The following is an 18,993-nucleotide window of genomic DNA, read 5'->3' as shown; positions in this document are numbered from 1 at the left end:
AACCATTCAAGCCCCGCCCCCCACCGCGGGCGTTCCGCGGCCCCTCCCCACGGCCTTTGGGGCTTTTGGAGGCTTTTGGGGGCTTTTGGGGGCTTTCACCGCCCCCAGTTGAGGTAAAAAGGGTTTTTTCCCCCCCGCCGGCCAGACTGTGGGGGGTTTGGAGGGATTGTGGGGGTTTATTAGGGGGTTTCAACCCCCCCAATCGGGGTAAAGAGGGTTTTGGGATCCCCCCCAGCGGGTTTTGGGGGGTCTCGGGGGGTTTTGAGGGGTTTCAGCACCCCCTAATTGGTATAAAGATGGTTTTGAGGCCCCCCCCGACAGCTTCTGGGGGATTTGAGGGCTTTCAAGCTCCCCCCAACCTGTGACTCCAGAATATTTTCAAGCAGCCCCAAACTGTGGCACGGGAAGGGGGGATCCCCCAAAAGGGATCCCCAAACTGTGTTTTGGGGCGTGGTTCGATCCCGGCCCAGATGGGCTCGGGGGATTTTGGGACCCCCCCCAAGTCCTCCAGGGCCACTCAAGAGCGAGACCCTCTCGAAGGCACTTTAATGAGTTGGGGACCCTCCCCCCAACAAAAAACAGCCCCTCCAAAAACCCCCCACGAGAGGGGGGGCCCTGGGCGGGCTTTGGGGTCCCGGGGGATTCAAGGGGTTCCCCCAGTGCTGGGGGCTGGGCCGAGCCCCCCCCAGGCGCCGGGGGCAGGTTTGAGGGGGGTGGCAGGGGGCGTCCCGCTGTCCTCGCTGTCCCCACTGTCCTCGGAGTCGTCGTCCCCATCCCGCAGCATCCGCCGGACCGTGCGGGACAGGTTCATGGGGTCACACCTGGGGGGCACCGAGGGGTGGTGAGACCCCCAGACACCCCCAACATCCCATAAATCCCATAGAGCACCTAATAGCCCATAAATCCCACAGAGACCCCCAACACCCCATAAACTCCATGGAGCCCTCCTGGGGACCCCCAATATCCCAGACAGCCCTCATGGAGCCCCCCATTCCATAAACCCCATAGAACCCTCCAGGGGACCCCCAGGATCCCAGAACCCCCATAGAGCCCTCCCCCATCCCGTAACCCCACAGAGAGCTCCTATAGAGATTCCCAATCCCATAACCTCCCCGGAGAACCCCAACATCCCATAAACCCATAGAGCTCCCCTGGGGACCCCCAGCATCCCAGAACCTTCATGGAACTCCCCAATATCCCATAAACCCCGTAGAGCCCCCATAGAATCCCGCAATATCCCATTAACCCCATAGAACCCCTAGAGAGCCCCCCCCACCCCATAACAAGCCCATGGGGTCTATAGGGGCCCATAGGGGACTGTCCCCACCTGAGGCGTGTCCTGAGCACGGCCACGTGTCGGGCGGTGGCCGCGGCCCCATCCCCGACGTCCTCGAGCTCCCGGCGCAGGTGGTGGCCCTGGGCCAGCGCTTGGGCCGTCCCCGCGGCCACCGCGGCCACCTGGTCAGCCAGGAGCCGGCCTGCGGCCTCGCTGGCACGGGCCTGAAGGGGACAGAGGGACACTGGGGACACTGGGGACATGGGGACAGGGGGATATGGGACATGGGGCCCAGGTGACACAGGGACGTGGTGCCATCGGGTGTTGGGACGTGGGCACGTGGGGGCACAGGGAAGCTGCAGGGTGACAGCGTGATGGGGGTGACATGAGATAATGGGGGTGACAGGTGACAGAGGGGGACAGAGAGGGTGACAGAGAGAGTGACAGGGTGACAGGGGTGACAGGAGGTGACACGAGATAATGGGGGTGACAGGTGACAGAGGGGGACAGAGGGGGACAGAGAGGGTGACAGAGAGGGTGACAGGGTGACAGGGGTGACAGGAGGTGACACAAGATAATGGGGGTGACAGGTGACAGAGGAGGACAGAGGGGGACAGAGAGGGTGACAGAGAGAGTGACAGGGTGACAGGGGTGACAGGAGGTGACACAAGATAATGGGGGTGACAGGTGACAGAGGGGGACAGAGAGGGTGACAGAGAGGGTGACAGGGGTGACAGGAGGTGACACGAGATAATGGGGGTGACAGGTGACAGAGGGGGACAGAGAGGGTGACAGGGTGACGGAGGAGGACAGGGCGACAGAGAGTGACATGAAGTAACGGGGGTGACAAGTGACAGAGGATGCCAGAAGGGGGCAGAGGGTGACAGTAGGTGACAGCAGGTGACGTGGGCTGCTGACAGGGGCTGACAGGAGGTGACAGGAGGTGACAGAGGGTGACAGGTGATGACAGGAGGTGACACATGGTGACAGAGGGTGACAGGCGATAATGTGTGGTGACGTAAGGTGACACATGGTGACACAAGGTGACAGGGAGAGACAGGCGGTGACAGGAGGTGACAGTGGGTGACAGAAGGGGACACACGGTGGCAGCAGGTGACAATGGGTGACAGTGGGTGCTGTCCCCACCTGCAGCCGGTAGCGCTCCCCCAGCAGCCGCTGCTCCTCCGCCTCGGCCACCAACACCCGCAGGCGCCGGCTGGTGACACGCGCGGCCCGGGACAGGGCCACCCGCGCCCTGCAACCAGGGGACACCTGTGTCACCCATGGAGTGACCCACAGAGGGACCCACAGAGGGACCCTCGGCCACCCAGGACAGGGTCACCCACACCTTGTCACCAGGGGACACCCATGTCACCCCACGTCACTCACAGAGTGACCCATGGCCGGTGACGCATGTGGGACAGGGCTGTCCTGGGATATCTGGGGACCACCCCGGGACCACCCAAGACCACCTTTGGGTCACCCTGAATCAACCTGGACCACCCAAGGTCACCTGAACCACGATGGGAAATCCCTGGGTCACCTTGGACTCCCCTGAGCCACCCTGGGCCACCTTGGTGCCACCCCAAGATCTCCCTGGACCACCCTGGGTCACCCCAGGACTCTCTGGGACCACCCTGGCACCACCCAAGACCACCCTTGATCACGCTGGGACCATCTGGGGACCACCTTGGGGCCCTCCGGGTGCCCCCCGTGCCCCCCGTGCCCGCTGACCCCGCCTCACGCTGCAGCAGCTCCTGCAGGTGGGCGCAGCGGGCGCGCAGGGCGGGCTCGGGGGGCGCGGGGGGGTCCCGGGGGTGCTGCAGCCGCTCCCGCAGCAGCCGCTGCTCCTGTGCCAGCCGGGCCCACGCCCCCTGCGCCTCCCGTGCCCGCATGCCCGCGGCCACCAGCGCCCGCCGCAGCTCCTCCACCTGCGGGAAAGGGGGGTCAGAGCCCGAACCTGTCCCCATGGCACCCGCATGGCACCCACACGGTCCCTATGGACCCAAAGGTGCACCCACGGCACCCTCACCTGCCCACCTCCCCCCGCAGGTGACCCCCTGCCCCCACAGGTGCCTGCTTGTCACCACCCCCCAGACACTCCATGGGCGCCTCTCGTCACCCACCCGCCCCCCGCCGCTGCTCCCCGTGCCCCCCCATGTCCCCATAGGTGTCCCCCGTGTCCCCACCTGGCCCAGCCGCTGGTTCAGGTGCTCCCGCAGGCCCCGGTTGTGCTCCCGCAGCTCCTCCAGCGCCGCCTGCAGCCCCCCGGGGTCCCCAGCATGGGGGCTGTAGGGGACACGTGGGGACAGTAGGGACATATAGGGGCTATAGGGGACACATCCATAGGGGACTTACAGGGGCCACAGGGACAGAGAGGGGCTATAGGGGAGAGATGGGGGCTACAGGGACACATGGGAGCTATAGGGGACACACTGGAAGGAGACGTGGCCAGGGAGGGGGCGCGGCCATGCTCACCTGGGGCGGGGGGCGTGGCCCACCTTTGCAGCCACGTGGTCGCGCTCCTGCTCCGCCCGGCGCCGGGAATGCTGGGCCGCCCGCACCGCCTGTGGGCAGGGCCAGCATGGACACACCCCCGAGCCACGCCCGCTGTCCTAGCCCCACCCACCACCATAGCCACGCCCATAGGCTGCAATAGCCCCACCCCCTTGGTCCTTAGCCCCACCCCCAGCTGCAATAGCCCCACTCCCTTGGCCCTTAGCCCCACCCCCAGCTGCAATAGCCCCACCCCATTGGTCCTTAGCCCCACCCACAGCTGCAATAGCCCCACCCCCTTGGCCCTTAGCCCCACCCGCAACTGCAATAGCCCCACGCCATTGGTCCTTAGCCCCACCCCCAGCTGCAATAGCCCCACGCCATTGGTCCTTAGCCCCACCCCCAGCTGCAATAGCCCCACGCCATTGGTCCTTAGCCCCACCCACAACTGCAATAGCCCCACCCATTGCACTAAGCTCCGCCCCTCGTCTTAGCCCCGCCCACCTGCCGCAGCTGCTCCAGCTCCACCCCTCGGGCCAGGCACTGAGACTCCGCCTCCTGTGCCCGGAGCTCTGCCCCCGCCTTGGCAGCACGAGCAGCCTCCAGCTCCGCCCACAGCAGCTGCCCCGCCTCCTGCGGAGGGGAGGGCTCTGGGACAGGCCACGCCCACACACCTGGCCCTGCCCACTGCTCCACCACTCATTCACAGCCACACAACCCTCAGACCACGCCCCCTTTAGCCCCATCATGGCCACACCCACACCCTGACTCCGCCCATGATGGGGCTCCACCCCCTCAGGCCCCTCCCCCCACAGCCCCACCCACCCTCCAAAAAGCTCTGCCTGTTCTCATAAGCCCCACCTCCTTCACAGACCACACCCCTGACCACACCCTCTTTGCCCCACCTCAGCCACACCCCCTGCCAGAGGCTCCTCCCCCTCCCAGGCCACACCCCTGCCCATGTCCCACCCACCCTTTTAAGCCCCGCCTCCCCACAGGCCACGCCCCCTCTAACCACACCCCTGTCCGAGGCTCCGCCCCCTCAGACCCCCGGCCCCGCCCACCTGCTGCAGGCGCAGGCGCTCATTGGCCCTGTCCAGTGCCCGACAGGCTCCGCCCACCCGTGCCTGGGCTCCGCCCACCGCGATCTCCAACGCCCTCAGGGCCCCGCCCTCCATCAGGCTCCGCCCACGTTCTGCCGCCAGGCTCCGCCCCAGTGCCGCCACCTGGTTGGGCAGGGGGTGATTGACAGCCCCAGACCACGCCTCTGGGTGGAAGGCCCCGCCCCCAGATGATGGACAGCTCCAAGCTCTGCCCCCACAGTTACAGGTGGGCCCGTGCCCCGCCCACCTGGGTGATTGACAGTCATATGCCCCACCCCCTCCTCAGCAAGAGGCGGGGGCATTCTGTGACTGACAGGTGCTGGCCCCGCCCCTCCCAGCAAGCCCCGCCCACCTGGCTGCTGAGGTCCCGCAGCTCCTCCTCCAGCTCCCGGCGGTGCTGGGCCTGCGGGGGGGAGGGGGGGGCAAATTTTGGGGGGACCCAAAATCCAGGGGGTCGCAGGGGACCGGAAGAGTCCTAAAGTCTGAGGGGTCCCAGGTGCTGGGGGTGCCAGGGGTCCGAGGGACTCCCAAAGTCTGGGGTGTCCCAAGAGTTCGAGGTTCCCAGGAATCAGAGGGGTCCCAGGTGTCCAGGGGTTCCCAGATGTCCGGGGTTTCCTGGGGGTCCAGAGAATCCCAGGGGTCTGAGGGACCCCACGTGTCCAGGGGGTCACAGGAATTCTGGGACTCCCAGGTGTCCGGAGGGTCCCAAATACCCAGGGAGTCCCAAAGTTTGGGGGGGTGGGGCAGATGTCTGGGGGGGTCCCAGGTGTTTGAGGGGTGTCAGAGTCCAGGAGGGTCCCAGGTCCTTGGGGGGGTCCCAGGTGTTGGGGGTCCCGGGAGTCCGAGGTGGTCCCAAAGTCTGGGGGATCCCCAGAGTTCGAGGGGCCCAGGGGTCCAGGAGGTTCCCAGGAATCCGGAGTGTCCTGTAGGTTTGGGGGGATCCCAAAGTCCGGGGGAGGATGAGGTGCTTGGGGGGCCCCAGGGGTCTGGAGAGTCCCAGATGTTTGGGGGTCCCAGGAGTCCGGAGGGACCCAGATGTCCAGGGGGTCCCAGGAATCCGGGGACCCCCTCAGAGCGCTTGGGGGGAATGAACATTCACAGGTCCCCTCGGGGGAGCAGTTTGGGGGGGTCGGGGGGAGCGGGGGCGGGATGGGGGGGATGTGTCCGTTCCCACGGGGGGGGAGGGGCGCCAAGGGCTCGCGGCCGCTGTGTCCCTGTCCCCGCCCCGTGTCCCAATTCCAGGCCGGGGGCTGGCGGGGGGCCAGGGGGGGCCGTGGATGGGGCGCCGGGGCTCCCCAGCCAAAGGCGGGGCCGGGAGCCCACAAACGCCTGGACCCCTCCACTCCTCCACCCCCTGGGACCCTCCCAGTTGGGGTCGAGGCTTCCCCGGGTGCCTGGGGGTCCCCACCATCACCCGAGCCCCCCCACCCCATCCCTGCGTCCTCCCCACCGCACCACCTGCGTTCCCTCCACTCCATCTCTGTGTCTCCCGCCCTCATCTGGGGGTCCCCCCACTCACCTGGGGGTCCCCCACTCACCTGTGCCAGCCGGGGGGCGCCGCGTCGTCCCCTGTCCCCCGTGTCCATCATGGCACAAACCGGGGGGGCTCTGGAGCAACAGAGACCTTGGAGAGACCCTACAATAACCCCCTCCCCCCCAAAACCGCATCAGCCCCCGGCTGGGACCCCCCCCCTCCACCCCACCCCCAGCTCCGGGTGGGCTCGGGTCCCTTTGTTGTAGGGGGAAGGTCGGGGGTGCCCGGACTCCGGGGTCCCCTGCCCACCCTGGGAAGGGGGGTTGGGTCCCCTGCCCACCCTGAGGTGGGGGGGGTCCCCTGCCCACCCTGGTTGGTTCCGGACCCTGCGTCCCTCACCTGTGGCCGCCGAGCCCGTGGGACGCGGGGCCGGGGCGCTCCCGGTGCCACCCCCGCCGCGGGCACGGGAGGACCCGCGTGTGGCACCGCGTCCCTCCCCCGGGCTGTACCCGCGGGGAGGGGACAGAGCCCGCCCACCCCCCGGGCCCGATGTCCGGGCGGGTCCGTTCGGCTCCATCGGCTCCAAGAGCCGGTGTCACCCCCGCCCTCGCCCGGGGGGACACAGGTTTCGGGGCACCGCCCCAGGGCACCCGGAATTCGGGTGTCACCGCTGTCCTCGCCCAGGGGACGCAGGTTTCCCAGGGCATCCCGGAATTTCGGTGTCATCCCTGCTGGGGACGTGTCCCAGGGCACAGCGGTATTTGGGTGCCACCCTCACCCTTACTCAGGGGACAGGTGTCCCGGGGCACAGCAGAATTCAGGTGTTACTCTCACCAAGGGGACACAGGTGTCCCAGGGCACCCGAATTTGGGTGCCACCCCCATCCTCGCACAGGGAACAGGTGTCCCAGGGCACAGTGAAATTAGGGTGTCACCTCTGCCCCAGGGGACACAGTGTCCTAGGACACCCTGGAATTCCAGTGTCACCCTTGCCCAGGGGACATGGGTGTCCCTGGACAGCCTGGAATTCAGGTGTCACCCCCACCCAAGGGGACACAGTTGTCCCAGACCACCCCAAAATTTTGTTGTTGCCCTCACCTGAGGGGACACAGGTGTCCTAGGGCACCCGGAATTTGGGTGTCACCGCTGTTCTCACCCAGGGGACAGGTGTCCCAGGGCACAGTGGAATTAGGGTGTCACCCCTGCCCGAGGGCATGCAGGTTTTGGGACACCAACCCAGGGCCCCCAGAATTCAGGAGCCACCCAAGGGAGGGATGTTGGGCTAGTGGGAACCACAGTGATGTCATCTGTGATGTCACCTGTGATTTCATGGTGCCGGCTGTGATGGGAGCAGGGCATGGGACCAGCGGTGATGTCACAGTGCTGCGTGTGATGTCACGGTGGGGATGGCACTCGGTGACGTCACGTGAGTGACTGACCCCCTGCGTGGGCTGGGGTTGGATGGGACAGAGGGGGCAGCAGCTGCACCCGGGGGACCATGGAGTCGTACAAGGGGTCATTGCTGGGGTCACCTGTACAGTGGGGTCAACATGGAGAGACATAGAGTTACACTGTCAACATGGGTCAGGTCAACATCCATCACCATGGAGAGACATGGAGTGACACTGGTCCACATGGCTCAACATGGGTCAACACGGGTCAACACGGGTCAACATGGGTCAGGTCAACATTGGTCAACATGGAGAGACACAGAGTTACACTGGTCAACGTGGGTCAACATGGGTCAGGTCAACATTGGTCAACACGGAGAGACACGGAGTGACACCGGTCAGCATGGGTCAACATGGGTCAGGTCAACAACGGTCAATATGGAGAGAACATGCAGTGACACGGGTCAACACAGGTCAGCCTGGAGAGACACAGAGTGACACAGGTCAACACGGGTCAACATGGCTCAGCATGGGTCAAGTCAGTATAAGACAACGGGGATCGATGTGGATCACCGTGAGTCAGCATGGGTCAACACTGGTCAACAGAGGTCAACAAGGAGAGACATGGAGTGACATGGGTCAACACTGGTCCACACGGGACACCAGGGATCAACATGGGCCAGCATGGATCAACGTGGGTTAACACAGGTCACCATGGGTCAACGCTGCCCAACAGCCTGGACCAGCAGAGGTCAGCATGGGTCAACACAGGTTAATCCACGGTGATGTGGGTCAAATCAGCTCAACAGGAACACGGCCACCATGGATCAACATGGATCAATGTGGGGTCAACATGGATCAATGGGGGTCAACTCATGGAGCAACATGGATCAATGTGGGTCAGCACAGGGATCAACATGGATCAATATGGGTCAACTCATGGATCAATGTGGATCAATGTGGGTCAACTCATGGATCAACGTGGATCAATATGGGTCAACATGGATGAGTGTGGGTCAACACAGGGATCAGCATGGATCAATGTGGGTCAACATGGATCAATGTGGGTCAGCACAAGGATCAACATGGATCAACATGGATCAACATGGATCAACATGGATTGATGTAGGTCAGCACAGGGATCAACATGCATCAATGTGGGTTAGCATGGATCAACATGGATTGATGTAGATCAACGTGGATTGATGTAGGTCAGCACAGGGATCAACATGCATCAATGTGGGTCAACAGACAGATCAATATGGATTGATGTGGGTCAACGTGGGTCAACTCATGGATCAACATGGATCAATGTGAGTCAACACAAGGGTCAACACATCCCAACAAACGTGGGTCAGTATGGAATGACACAGGTCCACACAGAGGGACAGAAGTCAACATGGAGTGACACTGGTCAGCACAGGCCAACACAGCTCAAACCCCACAGTTCCCCAGATCAACACTGGACCAACGTGAGTCAACACGGAGTGACACGGATCAACCTGGATGGACAAAGGTCGGTCTACGTGGGTCAAAATGGAGCAGAGCAGAGTGACAGGGGCCAACATGGATCAACATGGATCCACAGGAGTCAACAGGAATCAGTGTGGGTCAACACGGATCAACAGGGATCAATACGGATCGACATGGACCAAGAGGAGTCAACGTGGGTCAACATGGATCAACATGGACTGACCATCGTGGGCCAACACGGCTCAAGGAACATGGGGGAGCACAGACTAACACCGGCCAACAGGGGCCAGTTTGACCCTATGGGGTCTATATGGATCCCTTGGGGGTCTGTAGGGGATGCCAGCTCTACAGGGATCCCTGAAGGGTCTACAGGGGATCCCTGGGGGGTATATCTGGATCCCTGAGGGGGTCTATCGGGCATACCAGCCCTACAGGGATACCTACAGGATCCATGCCTATGGAATCTATAGGGAGTCCAGACCTTATGGGCATCCCTGTAGACATTGACGGGAGGTCTCCAACCCCACTGAGGTCCCCATGGGGGTCCCTGTGGGGGGTCTGTAGGGGTCCTATATAGCTCTATTGGAATCCCCATGGAGGTCCCTATAAGGCTCTCCAGACATTTTGGCGTCCCCAGGGGGATCTGCAGGGGATCCAGGCCCTATGGGGATCCCCTGGGGGACATGTGGGGGGCTCCAGGCCCCATGGGAGTACCTGGGAGGGTCATTAGGGGTCTCCAGCTCTGTTGGGGCCCCTGTGTGGGTCTATAGGGGTCTGTAGGGGGAGGTCCCTATGAGGGTCTGTAGGGTGGTCCTGCTCCGTGGGGGTCCCTGTGGGGGTTTATAGGGGTCTCTAGCCTTATTGAGGTCTCTGTGGGGATCGCCGAAAGGTCCTGACCCTGCAGGTCCCTATGGGGGTTTATAAGGGTCTGCAGCCCTATTGGGGTCTGTAGTGCAGGCCCCATAAGGGTCTGTAGGAGTCTCGAGACCTCTTGGAGTCCCTATGGGGATCCCTGTGGGGGTCTATGGGGCCACTGCGGTCCCTAGGAGGATCCCGCTCCCGGGGGTCCCTATGGATGATCCCGCTCCCGGGGGTCCCTATGGATGAGCCATAAGGAACCGCGACCCTGCGGAATCCCCCGCCCGCCAGGGGGCGATATCCGCCCCTGGCCGCTCCTCCCCGTCTCTATGGCGGGGAGGGGGGCGCACTGGGGGCGCGCTGCGCCACTCTCTATGGTCCACAGTCGCTTTCCGGTCCGGTCTGGAGGAAGTGACGTCAGAGAGCGGCGGTGGCGGCGGGAGCAGGAGCGAGGTGTGGGGGAGGGGCCGGGGGGTCCCGGGGTTTGGGGGTGGGGGGGAAAGGGTCGGGTCGGGAGATCCCGAGAGGTCCAGGGAGGGGGAGGAATTGGGTTGGGTGGTTCCGGCTGTCGTGACAGGTCGGGAACATTCCGCCCGGTGTCCCTAGGTCCCCCGTGATGTCATCGGCGCTGTCCACGGCGCGTGGTGACGTCACACGCGGTGTCCCCCGTCTCCGCCCGTGTCCCCATCAATGTCCCCACGCCCTGGTGACGTCACAGGGGCTGTCCCCGGCCCCCGGCGATGTCCCCCGCCCCCGGTGACACCCCGTGGAACGTCCCCAGCCCCGCCTCTGTTTCCCCAGGTACTGCCAGCCTCGCCGCCGTCCCGGTGTCCCCACCGGCCTCGTGTCCCCGTGTCCTCACCATCCCAGCGTTCCCGCCATCCCGGTGTCCCTGCTGTCCCTGTCGTCCCAGTGTCCCTGTTGTTCCCGCTATCCCGGTGTCCCCACTGTCCCCACTGTCCCCGTGTCCACGCCGTCCCTGTGTCCCCATTGTCCCTGCTACCCCCACCATCTCTGGCCATTCCCGTGTCCCGGCTGTCACTGCCATCTCCGTGTCCCCTCTATCCCCACCATCCCCGTATCCCCTCTCTCCCCACCATCCCCACCATCCCCGTGTCCCCTCTCTCCCCTCTCTCCCCACCATCCCCGTGTCCCTCTCTCCCCACCATCCCCGTGTCCCCGCGGCCATGCCGGAGGCCGTTCACTACATCCACCTGCAGAACTTCAGCCGCTCCCTGCTGGAGACGCTCAACGGGCAGCGCGTGGCCGGGCAGTTCTGCGACGTCACCGTGCGGATCCGCGAGGCCTCGCTGCGCGCCCACCGCTGCGTCCTGGCCGCCGGCAGCCCCTTCTTCCACGACAAGCTGCTGCTGGGCCACTCGGCCATCGAGGTGCCGCCCGTGGTGCCCTCGGCGGCCGTGCGCCAGCTCGTGGAGTTCCTGTACAGCGGCAGCCTCGTGGTGGCCCAGTCGGAGGCGCTGCACATCCTCACGGCTGCCTCGGTGCTACAGATCAAGACGGTCATCGACGAGTGCACCCAGATCATCTCGCAGAGCCGCGGCCCCGCCGTGCTGCCCCCGCCCCACAAGGTGCCAGGGCCACCGCTGGTGTCACCCCCGGGGCCACCTCCGGAGCTCGAGAGCCTCTCGGAGCCGGTGCCAAGCGGCCACAGCCGCAAACAGCGGCAGCCGCTGCGCCTGGCGCCAGCACTCAAGGAGGAGCAGGAGGAGTTGGAGGAGGAGGAGGCAGAGGATGAAGGGGGGGCCCAGGAAGGTGTTGTCCCCCCAGGTGTGGCCCCCCCACCCTTCCCTGCCCCGGACCCCCCATTTTTTGGAGCCTCCGAGGTTTTTCCCGACGCTTTTCTGCCACCCTGGCCCAGCGACGACGGCGGCGGCGCCTTTGGGCCCGAGCGTGGCCGGGAGGCGCTGGGGGGGGACAGCTTCGGGTTTGGGCCCCCCCCGCCTTTGCCACCGCCCTACGAGGTGGGTGTGGAGGGGGGCACTGTCCCCACGGCCCCCCCAGCACCCCCGGCCGGGCCCCCCCGCGGCCCCCAGCCCCCCTACCAGTGCGGCCACTGCCAGAAGAGCTTCAGCTCCCGCAAGAACTACACCAAGCACATGTTCATCCACTCAGGTGAGCAGGGGGCTCACGGGGGCCGTGATGGGGAGGGCAGGGCAGGGGTTTTGGTGACACACGTGGCTCTCGTATGACTCGTGCTGGTGTCCTGCGCCGATCCGTGATGACCTGGATCAGTCCCTTCTGGTCGTGTCAATGCGTGTCGCTCGCTTGAGCCCCATTGACCCACATTGGCATGTGCTGACCAATGTTGACCCATGTTGGCTTGTACTGACCAGGGCTGGCCTGTGCTGACCCATGTTGGCCTGTCCTCACCAGTGTTGACCCACGTTGGCCTGTACTGACCTGTGCTGGCTTATACTGACTCACATTGGCCTATACTGACCAATGTTGACTCACTTTGGCCTGAACAGACCCATGTTGGCCTGTGCTGACCCATGTTGGCCTGTACAGACCCCACACGGGCCTGCGCTGACCCATGTTGGATTGTTCCAACCCGTGCTGGTCTGTGCTGACCCATGTTGGATTGTTCCAACCCATGCTGGTCTGTGCTGACCCATGTTGGACTGTTCCAACCCATGTTGGCCTGTGCTGACCCATGTTGACCTGTGCTGACCAATGTTGGCCCACACTGATCTGTACAGACCCATACTGGCCTCTGCTGGAGGCTTCACTGGACCAATGGTGACCCACGTTCGCCCCTGTTGATCCACATTGACCCTTGTTGATCCATTTTGACTCACATCTCTTCATGTTGATCCATTTTGGCCCACGCAGACCTGGGTGGATCCATGATGTCCCAGGTCACTCTGTGCTGACCCACTGCTCACCTGTGTTCACCCACATTGACCCATGTTGGTCCATGGTGCTCCATGTTGACCCATCTTGGTTTGTTGACCCATGGTGACCCTCCCCAATACGCGTTGTTCCCTTTTGATCCATGTTGATCCATTAACTCTCATCACTCTGTGTTAATCCGTGCTGACCCTGGTCAACTTGTGTTGCTCCATGTTGACCTACGATGATCCATGGTGGCCCATATCAATCCATGGTGACTTACACTGATCGATCCACGTTGACACACGTTGATCCATGTTGATCTGTATCAATCCACATTGACTCATCTTGACTCTGTTAACCCGTGTTGACTTCTGTTGATCCTTGTTGACCCATGTTGATCTGTGTTGGCCCATATTGACCTGTATTGATCCATGTTGGCCTGTACTGATCCATGTTGACCCATCTTGATCCATGTTTGCCCATATCAATCCTTGTTGACCTGTTGACTATCTTGACACACGTTGACCCATGTTGGCCCACTTTGATCTATGTTGACCCATGCTGATCCACATTGACCCCTGTGGACCTGTTCCAATCCATGTTGACCCCTGGTGACCCACATGGACCTGTATCAATCCATGCTGACCCGTATCAATCCACACTGACCCCTTTTGATCTATGTTGACCTGTGTTGACCGTTGTCAATCTATGTTTATCTGCGTTGATCCATGCTGATCCGTATGGATCCGTGTTGATCCACGCTGACCCATATTGACCCGTATCGATCCGTGTTGACCTGTATTGATCCCTGTTGACCCACATTGATCCATTTTGGCCCATGTTGACCTGCATTGATCCATGTTGACCCCTTTTGACCCACATTGACCCACGTTAACTCGTATCAATCCACGTTGACCCCTTTTGACCCACACTGACCCATGTTGACCCGTATCGATCCACGTTGACCTGTATTGATGTACATTGACCGCTATTGATCCATGCTGACCCACATTGATCCATTTGGGCCCATGTTGACCTGCATTGATCCACGTTGACCCCTTTTGACCCACATTGACCCACGTTAACTCGTATCAATCCACGTTGACCCCTTTTGACCCACACTGACCCATGTTGACCCGTATTGATCCATGTTGACCTGTATTGATGTACATTGACCCCTATTGATCCATGTTGACCCACATTGATCCCTGTTTGACCAACATTGATCCCTGTTGACCTGTATTAATCCACGCTGACCTGTACTCACCCCTGTTGACCCACACTGACCTATATCAATCCACGCTGACCTATACTCACCCCTGTTGACCCACACTGACCTGTACCAATCCATGCTGACCCATACTGACTCCAGTTGCCCCACGTTTGTGTGTCCACAGGCGAGAAGCCCCACCAGTGCTCCATCTGCTGGCGCTCCTTCTCTCTCCGGGACTACCTGCTCAAGCACATGGTGACCCACACGGGCGTCCGCGCCTTCCAGTGCGGCGTTTGCTGCAAACGCTTCACCCAGAAGAGCTCCCTCAACGTCCACATGCGCACGCACCGTCCCGAGCGCTTCCAATGCCGCCTCTGCACCAAGGGCTTCTCCCACCGCACTCTCCTGGAGCGCCACGCCGCCGCCTCCCACCCCGTGCCCCCACCGGGGCCGCCACCAGGGCCGCCACCGCCACCACCGGAACCTGGACTGAGCACATGGCCGGGTCCGGACACTGCAGGTGCCGGCTCCACTCACACGGCGTGAGGGGGGGTCCCTGCCCCTCGAAGGGCCTTGAGGGTGGGCCTGGGGGCTCCTCTGTGCCCGTGGGTCTGTTGGAGCATCCGGGGTGAGACCTGGAGGAAGCGGCTGAGATGCTCTCCGTCAGATTTGGGAAGTTGTGGGGACGTTCCCAGTGACAGGAGAAGGGTAACAGAACACCCCCTTTGGAACATGTGGAACACCCAGGGCTCCGAGCAGTGCCAGAATCACAGAGAAAATCCTCTGGAAACTGTGCTGAGACACGTGGGAGTCCAGGAGGAGGCTGGTGATGGCCAACGCGGTGTCACGGAGGGTGAACGGAGCCCGGGAAGTTCGGTGGCTCTTTGGGATGCCCACGGTGGGGGGTGACGATATCATGGACTTGCTGCCACCCCCAGAACATCCTGGAACTGAGCTGGGCACGGGGATTGGACAGATGGACCATGCCATGAGTCCAGAGGAGGCCACAGAGGTGCTCAGAGGGCTGGACAGAGTTGAGGTGGCCCACATGGAGAAGGGAACAATCCTGGGACACCTCAGAGCCCCTTCCAGTGCCTGAAGGGGTTCCAAGAGCTGGGGAGGGACTTTGGACAAGGGCCTGGAGCGCCAGGACATGGGGAGTGGCTTCAGGCTGGAAAAAGGGAGATTGAGGTGGAATTTCAGGGAGAAATTCCTGCCTGTGAGGGTCTGGAATGGCATTCCATAGAAGCTGGGCGTGCCCCATGCCGGGAAGTGTCTGTGGAAGGTCCCTTGCCCCCAGACCATTCCATGGTGACTGTGACCCCACCCCAGCCATGGATGGACACCTGGAGGGACGTGGGGTCCCTCCCCTGGCCCCTCCCCACCACGTGGCTCCTGCCCCCCCAAACAGTGACAATGAACGTGGGGGGTTCAATGGCCCTTCTGGTGCTGTTATTGCCATTTTTTACCCTAAAATCTGCCCCCCACTGATGGTCCCCGTGATGTGTCCCCTGCTGAATGGTGGCATGTGGCCACCAGGAAGGGCCATGGCAACTCGTGGCCAGGTCAAGGGACCAAACTCATCCCTGTGGCCACTGGCCATGTCCTCCCTGGGTCATTTACACTGGCCGTGGGTGCCAGTGGCCACTCCATGTCCCTGTGGCCACCGTGGAGAGGTCACTGCCCACATCATGGGTTGTCCCCAGGTCATTTCCATTGTCTGTGGGTGCCAGTGGCCACCCCACATCCCCGTGGCCACCCCACAGGAGTGGCAGTAGCCACAGGCCGTGTCAGGGTTCCTTCAGAAATTCCCCTGTGGACCCCGGCAGGGCCCCCTGTGTCACCAAGGCCAGCAGGGCAGCACTGTCCTCTGTCCCCCCTGGGTGCCACCCCGATCCTCAGGGACCCCCAAAGCCCCCAGGGCACAGCTGGGGACAAGGGGGACACTGGGGACGTGGAAGGGGACAGGAGGGGACTTGGGATGACATGAGGGGACACTGGGTGGAGGTGGGGGGACACTGGGGACACCGTTCCGGGGCCACCAGTGCCCAGGGCCCCTCAGCCATTGGTCCCAGTGCTGCCCAGGGCCCTCCCAGTAACACCCCCAGCAGCCACCAGTGTCCTCCAAGCATTCTCAGCCATCCTCCGTGCTCTCCCAGTAACTCCCAGTGTCCCCAGTAACCCCCTTGCTATACTCCCCAGTGCTCCCAGTTCAACCCTGCAGCTCTCCCAGTCCCTTCTTAGTACCCCCTGTCCCTGCCCAGTTCTGCTGCCCAGCACTCCCAGTCCCTCTTCAGTGCTCCCAGTAACCTCCAGTGCTCCCAATAATCCCCTGTGCCTGCCCAGTGCTCCCTGAGCTCCCAGTGACCCAGAGTGATGCCAATGACCTGCAGTGATCCCAGTAATCCCCAGTGATCCCATCAATCCCCCGTCACCCCAGTAACTCCCAGAATTCCCAGTCCCTCCCCCTTCCTGCTTCCTATTGGTTTATCCAGCCGTCGATCCAGGGCCTCGGCCCCGCCTGCCCGCGGAACGCCGATGCCGATTGGCCGGTCCATCCAAGAAGTCCCCGCCTTCCCCGGGCTCTTCGGCCGCTGATTGGTTCCTCTCCGAGCGCTGTGCGCGCTGATTGGTCCGTTCCCACTCACGTGCAGGAGGCGTCTTCCCGCCCTTTCTATCCCCGCTCCCCCTCTCCCATTGCTGCCGAGAGCTGTCAATCTTCTCTACTCCCCGCCCTCCAGCTCTTTTATTGGTTTTCCGCGTTGTCAATCGTGCGCAGCGGGCGATGATTGGCTGTGCGCCAGGGCGGGGGCGGGAGGAGGAGGCCGTGCGGCGTTTGAGTGGGACGGGGCAGCCATGTCGGTGCCGCTGCCGGTGGCGGTCGGGAACGGCCCCGGGGCGACGGGAGCGGAGCCGCCGGAGCCCCTGGAGCTGCTGGAGCTCTGCGGCGCCTGCCGGGAGCGGCTCAGCCCCCAGCGGGAACCGCGGTTGCTGCCTTGCCTGCACTCCGTGTGCCGGGGCTGCCTCGGGGCCGCGCCGGGAGCCGCCGGCAGCGACGGGCAGGGTGAGGGGGAGGCGTGAAATGGGAGCGCTGGTGGTTACTGGGGACACTGAAGACCACTGGGAGTTACCGGGATCACTGGAGCTTACTGGGATCACTGGGGCTTACTGGGGGCTCAGAGAGCACTGGGGAGGCACTTGGGTTTACTGGGATCACTGGTGGTCAGTGGGATTGCTGGGGTTTGTTGGGAGTGCTGGGGGTTACTGGCATCTCTGGTTTATGGAGGACACTGAGCGTTCCTGGGAGCTCAGGGAGCACTGAGGAGGCACTTGGAACTATTGGGATCGCTGGGAGTTACCGGGTTGCTGCAGGAATTACTGGGAGCTCTATGGGGAGGGGATGACCCCAGTATCCAACCTGGGGGACACTGTGACCCCATTTGGCAGGTGTCCCACCCCAGGGGACACTGTGACCCCACCGTGGGAGTGTCCTGTCCTGGGGGACGCTCTGACCCCATTGGTGACTCCTTGTCACCATCCCTGTCTCCCTCTCTGGGAAGGGGACAGGGACCTCTCTGGTGACATCAGTGGTCATGGTGGCCCTGGGGCTCCGTTTTGGAGGTCCCCAGCCCCTACCCCACTAATGAGCCAGCATTTGCTGACAAATGGAGGTGACAGAGGAGGGTGTGGGGTGACTGTGTCCTCTTTCTGTCCCCCCCAGTGTTTGGCTGCCCCGTGTGCCACCAGCAGTGTCCCCTCGGTGACATCATGGAGAACTTCTTCCTGCAGGACAGCGGGGCTGGGCCAGCCCTCGGCCATGGCAGCAGGCAGGTAGTGCCTCGTTAGCGCTAATTAGCGCTGACTGGGGGGAGGGAGGTCCCCCAGCGTGTCCCTTGTCCCCAGAGCTGCACCAGCTGTGAGGACAACGCAGCGGCCACCAGCTTCTGCCTGGAGTGCGCGGAGCCGCTGTGTGAGACCTGCGTGGAGGCCCATCAGAGGGTCAGGTACACCCGGGACCACACCGTGCGGGCCTTGGGTGAGTCCCTGGCACCTCCTGGCCCCTGCCTGTCCCTGTTCCCATCACTGTGTGACACCTACGTGCAGGCCCGTCAGAGGGTCAGGTACACCCGGCACCTCTCTGTCACTGTCCATGGCCCCAGTCCCATCCTTCTCACCCTCTGCGGCTGCTCAGTCTGTGCCACCTCCTGTCCCTGTCCTTGTGTTTGTCCTTGTGACTCCAGTCCCTGTCACTGTCCCTGTCCCGCCCTTAACAAGGCGCTGACTCCATCAGCGGATCCATCCTGGTGTCATTCCAGGTGCCAGTCCCAGTGCCATTCCCAGTACCACCCCAGTGCCATTCCTGTGTTCTCTCAGTGCCATCCTGGTGCCATTCCCAGTCCTATCCCAGTTCTGTTCCAATGCCATTTCTGGTGCCTTCCCACCACCATTCCCAGTGCCGTTCATGGTCCCATCCCAGTTCCATTCCCCGTGCCATCCCAGCACCATTCCCAGCCCTGTCCCAGTTCCATCCCAGTACCATTCCTGGTGGCATTCAGGGCCCTCTCCTGGTTCCATCTCGGTGCTGTTCTGATTCTATCCCAACACCATCCCCAGTGCCATCCCCAGTGCCATTCCAGCCCCATTCCCACCCCATTCCCAGCGCCATCCCAGGGCTGTTCTTGGTGCCATTCCCAGCCCCATTCCCACCCCATTCCCAGCACCATCCCAGGGCTGTTCTTGGTGCCATCCCCAGTGCCATTCCAGCACCATTCCCAGCCCCATTCCCAGTGCCATCCCAGCCCCATTCCCAGTGCCATTCCTGGTCCTATCTCAGTCCCATTCCTACCCCGTTCC

The 18,993-nt window shown here is 62.8% G+C and overlaps 4 protein-coding genes across 4 annotated transcripts in view; 2 read left to right on the top strand and 2 right to left on the bottom strand.

The window, feature by feature from the left end:
- Nucleotides 1-529: 529 nt before the first annotated feature.
- On the bottom strand, nt 530-7,056 carry LOC125318953 (myosin heavy chain, embryonic smooth muscle isoform-like). The gene is made up of 11 exons (XM_048289921.1): nt 6,749-7,056; nt 6,414-6,483; nt 5,228-5,278; nt 4,837-4,998; nt 4,277-4,405; nt 3,755-3,843; nt 3,466-3,565; nt 3,011-3,207; nt 2,423-2,531; nt 1,328-1,500; nt 530-821 (listed from the first exon to the last, which is right to left on the bottom strand). The coding sequence occupies exons 1-11, from the start codon at nt 7,054-7,056 to the stop codon at nt 644-646; spliced, it is 1,566 nt and encodes a 521-aa protein (XP_048145878.1). The 3' UTR covers nt 530-643.
- A 3,415-nt stretch (nt 7,057-10,471) lies between these two features.
- Nucleotides 10,472-15,582, top strand: ZBTB45 (zinc finger and BTB domain containing 45). The gene is made up of 3 exons (XM_048289938.1): nt 10,472-10,523; nt 10,872-12,203; nt 14,324-15,582. The coding sequence occupies exons 2-3, from the start codon at nt 11,258-11,260 to the stop codon at nt 14,683-14,685; spliced, it is 1,308 nt and encodes a 435-aa protein (XP_048145895.1). The 5' UTR covers nt 10,472-10,523; nt 10,872-11,257; the 3' UTR covers nt 14,686-15,582.
- An 849-nt stretch (nt 15,583-16,431) lies between these two features.
- On the top strand, nt 16,432-18,987 carry LOC125318972 (uncharacterized protein C10orf95-like). The gene is made up of 3 exons (XM_048289943.1): nt 16,432-17,203; nt 17,861-17,970; nt 18,043-18,987. Exons 1-3 carry the CDS (start codon nt 16,925-16,927, stop codon nt 18,419-18,421), a joined length of 768 nt encoding a protein of 255 aa, XP_048145900.1. The 5' UTR covers nt 16,432-16,924; the 3' UTR covers nt 18,422-18,987.
- Nucleotides 18,692-18,993, bottom strand: part of LOC125318952 (butyrophilin subfamily 3 member A2-like) — a 9,527-nt gene continuing 9,225 nt past the window's right edge. The window contains exon 10 of the mRNA XM_048289920.1: nt 18,692-18,704. Coding sequence (XP_048145877.1) covers nt 18,692-18,704 — 13 coding nt within the window. The remainder of the gene's footprint in view (nt 18,705-18,993) is intronic.

The sequence above is a fragment of the Corvus hawaiiensis genome, chromosome 33, assembly GCF_020740725.1.
Source record: "Corvus hawaiiensis isolate bCorHaw1 chromosome 33, bCorHaw1.pri.cur, whole genome shotgun sequence".
Taxonomy (NCBI): domain Eukaryota; kingdom Metazoa; phylum Chordata; class Aves; order Passeriformes; family Corvidae; genus Corvus; species Corvus hawaiiensis.
This window is presented reverse-complemented; position numbering and strand designations above follow the sequence as displayed.

Bases quoted from the DNA above. Each gene is read 5' to 3' on its own strand.
- LOC125318953 (XM_048289921.1), bottom strand. From the start codon at position 7,056: ATGCCCTGGGAAACCTGCGTCCCCTGGGCGAGGACAGCGGTGACACCC. The intron at 5,279-6,413 runs GTGAGTGGGGGA...TCCCCCCCGCAG, and splicing joins GCGCCCCCCGGCTGGCACAG to GCCCAGCACCGCCGGGAGCT. The intron at 2,532-3,010 runs GTCAGCGGGCAC...CCCTGGTTGCAG, and splicing joins CTGCTGCAGCGTGAGGCGGG to GGCGCGGGTGGCCCTGTCCC.
- ZBTB45 (XM_048289938.1), top strand. From the start codon at position 11,258: ATGCCGGAGGCCGTTCACTACATCCACCTGCAGAACTTCAGCCGCTCC. The intron at 12,204-14,323 runs GTGAGCAGGGGG...GTGTGTCCACAG, and splicing joins GCACATGTTCATCCACTCAG to GCGAGAAGCCCCACCAGTGC.
- LOC125318972 (XM_048289943.1), top strand. From the start codon at position 16,925: ATGATTGGCTGTGCGCCAGGGCGGGGGCGGGAGGAGGAGGCCGTGCGG. The intron at 17,204-17,860 runs GTGAGGGGGAGG...TGTCCCCCCCAG, and splicing joins CGCCGGCAGCGACGGGCAGG to TGTTTGGCTGCCCCGTGTGC. The intron at 17,971-18,042 runs GTAGTGCCTCGT...CCTTGTCCCCAG, and splicing joins TCGGCCATGGCAGCAGGCAG to AGCTGCACCAGCTGTGAGGA.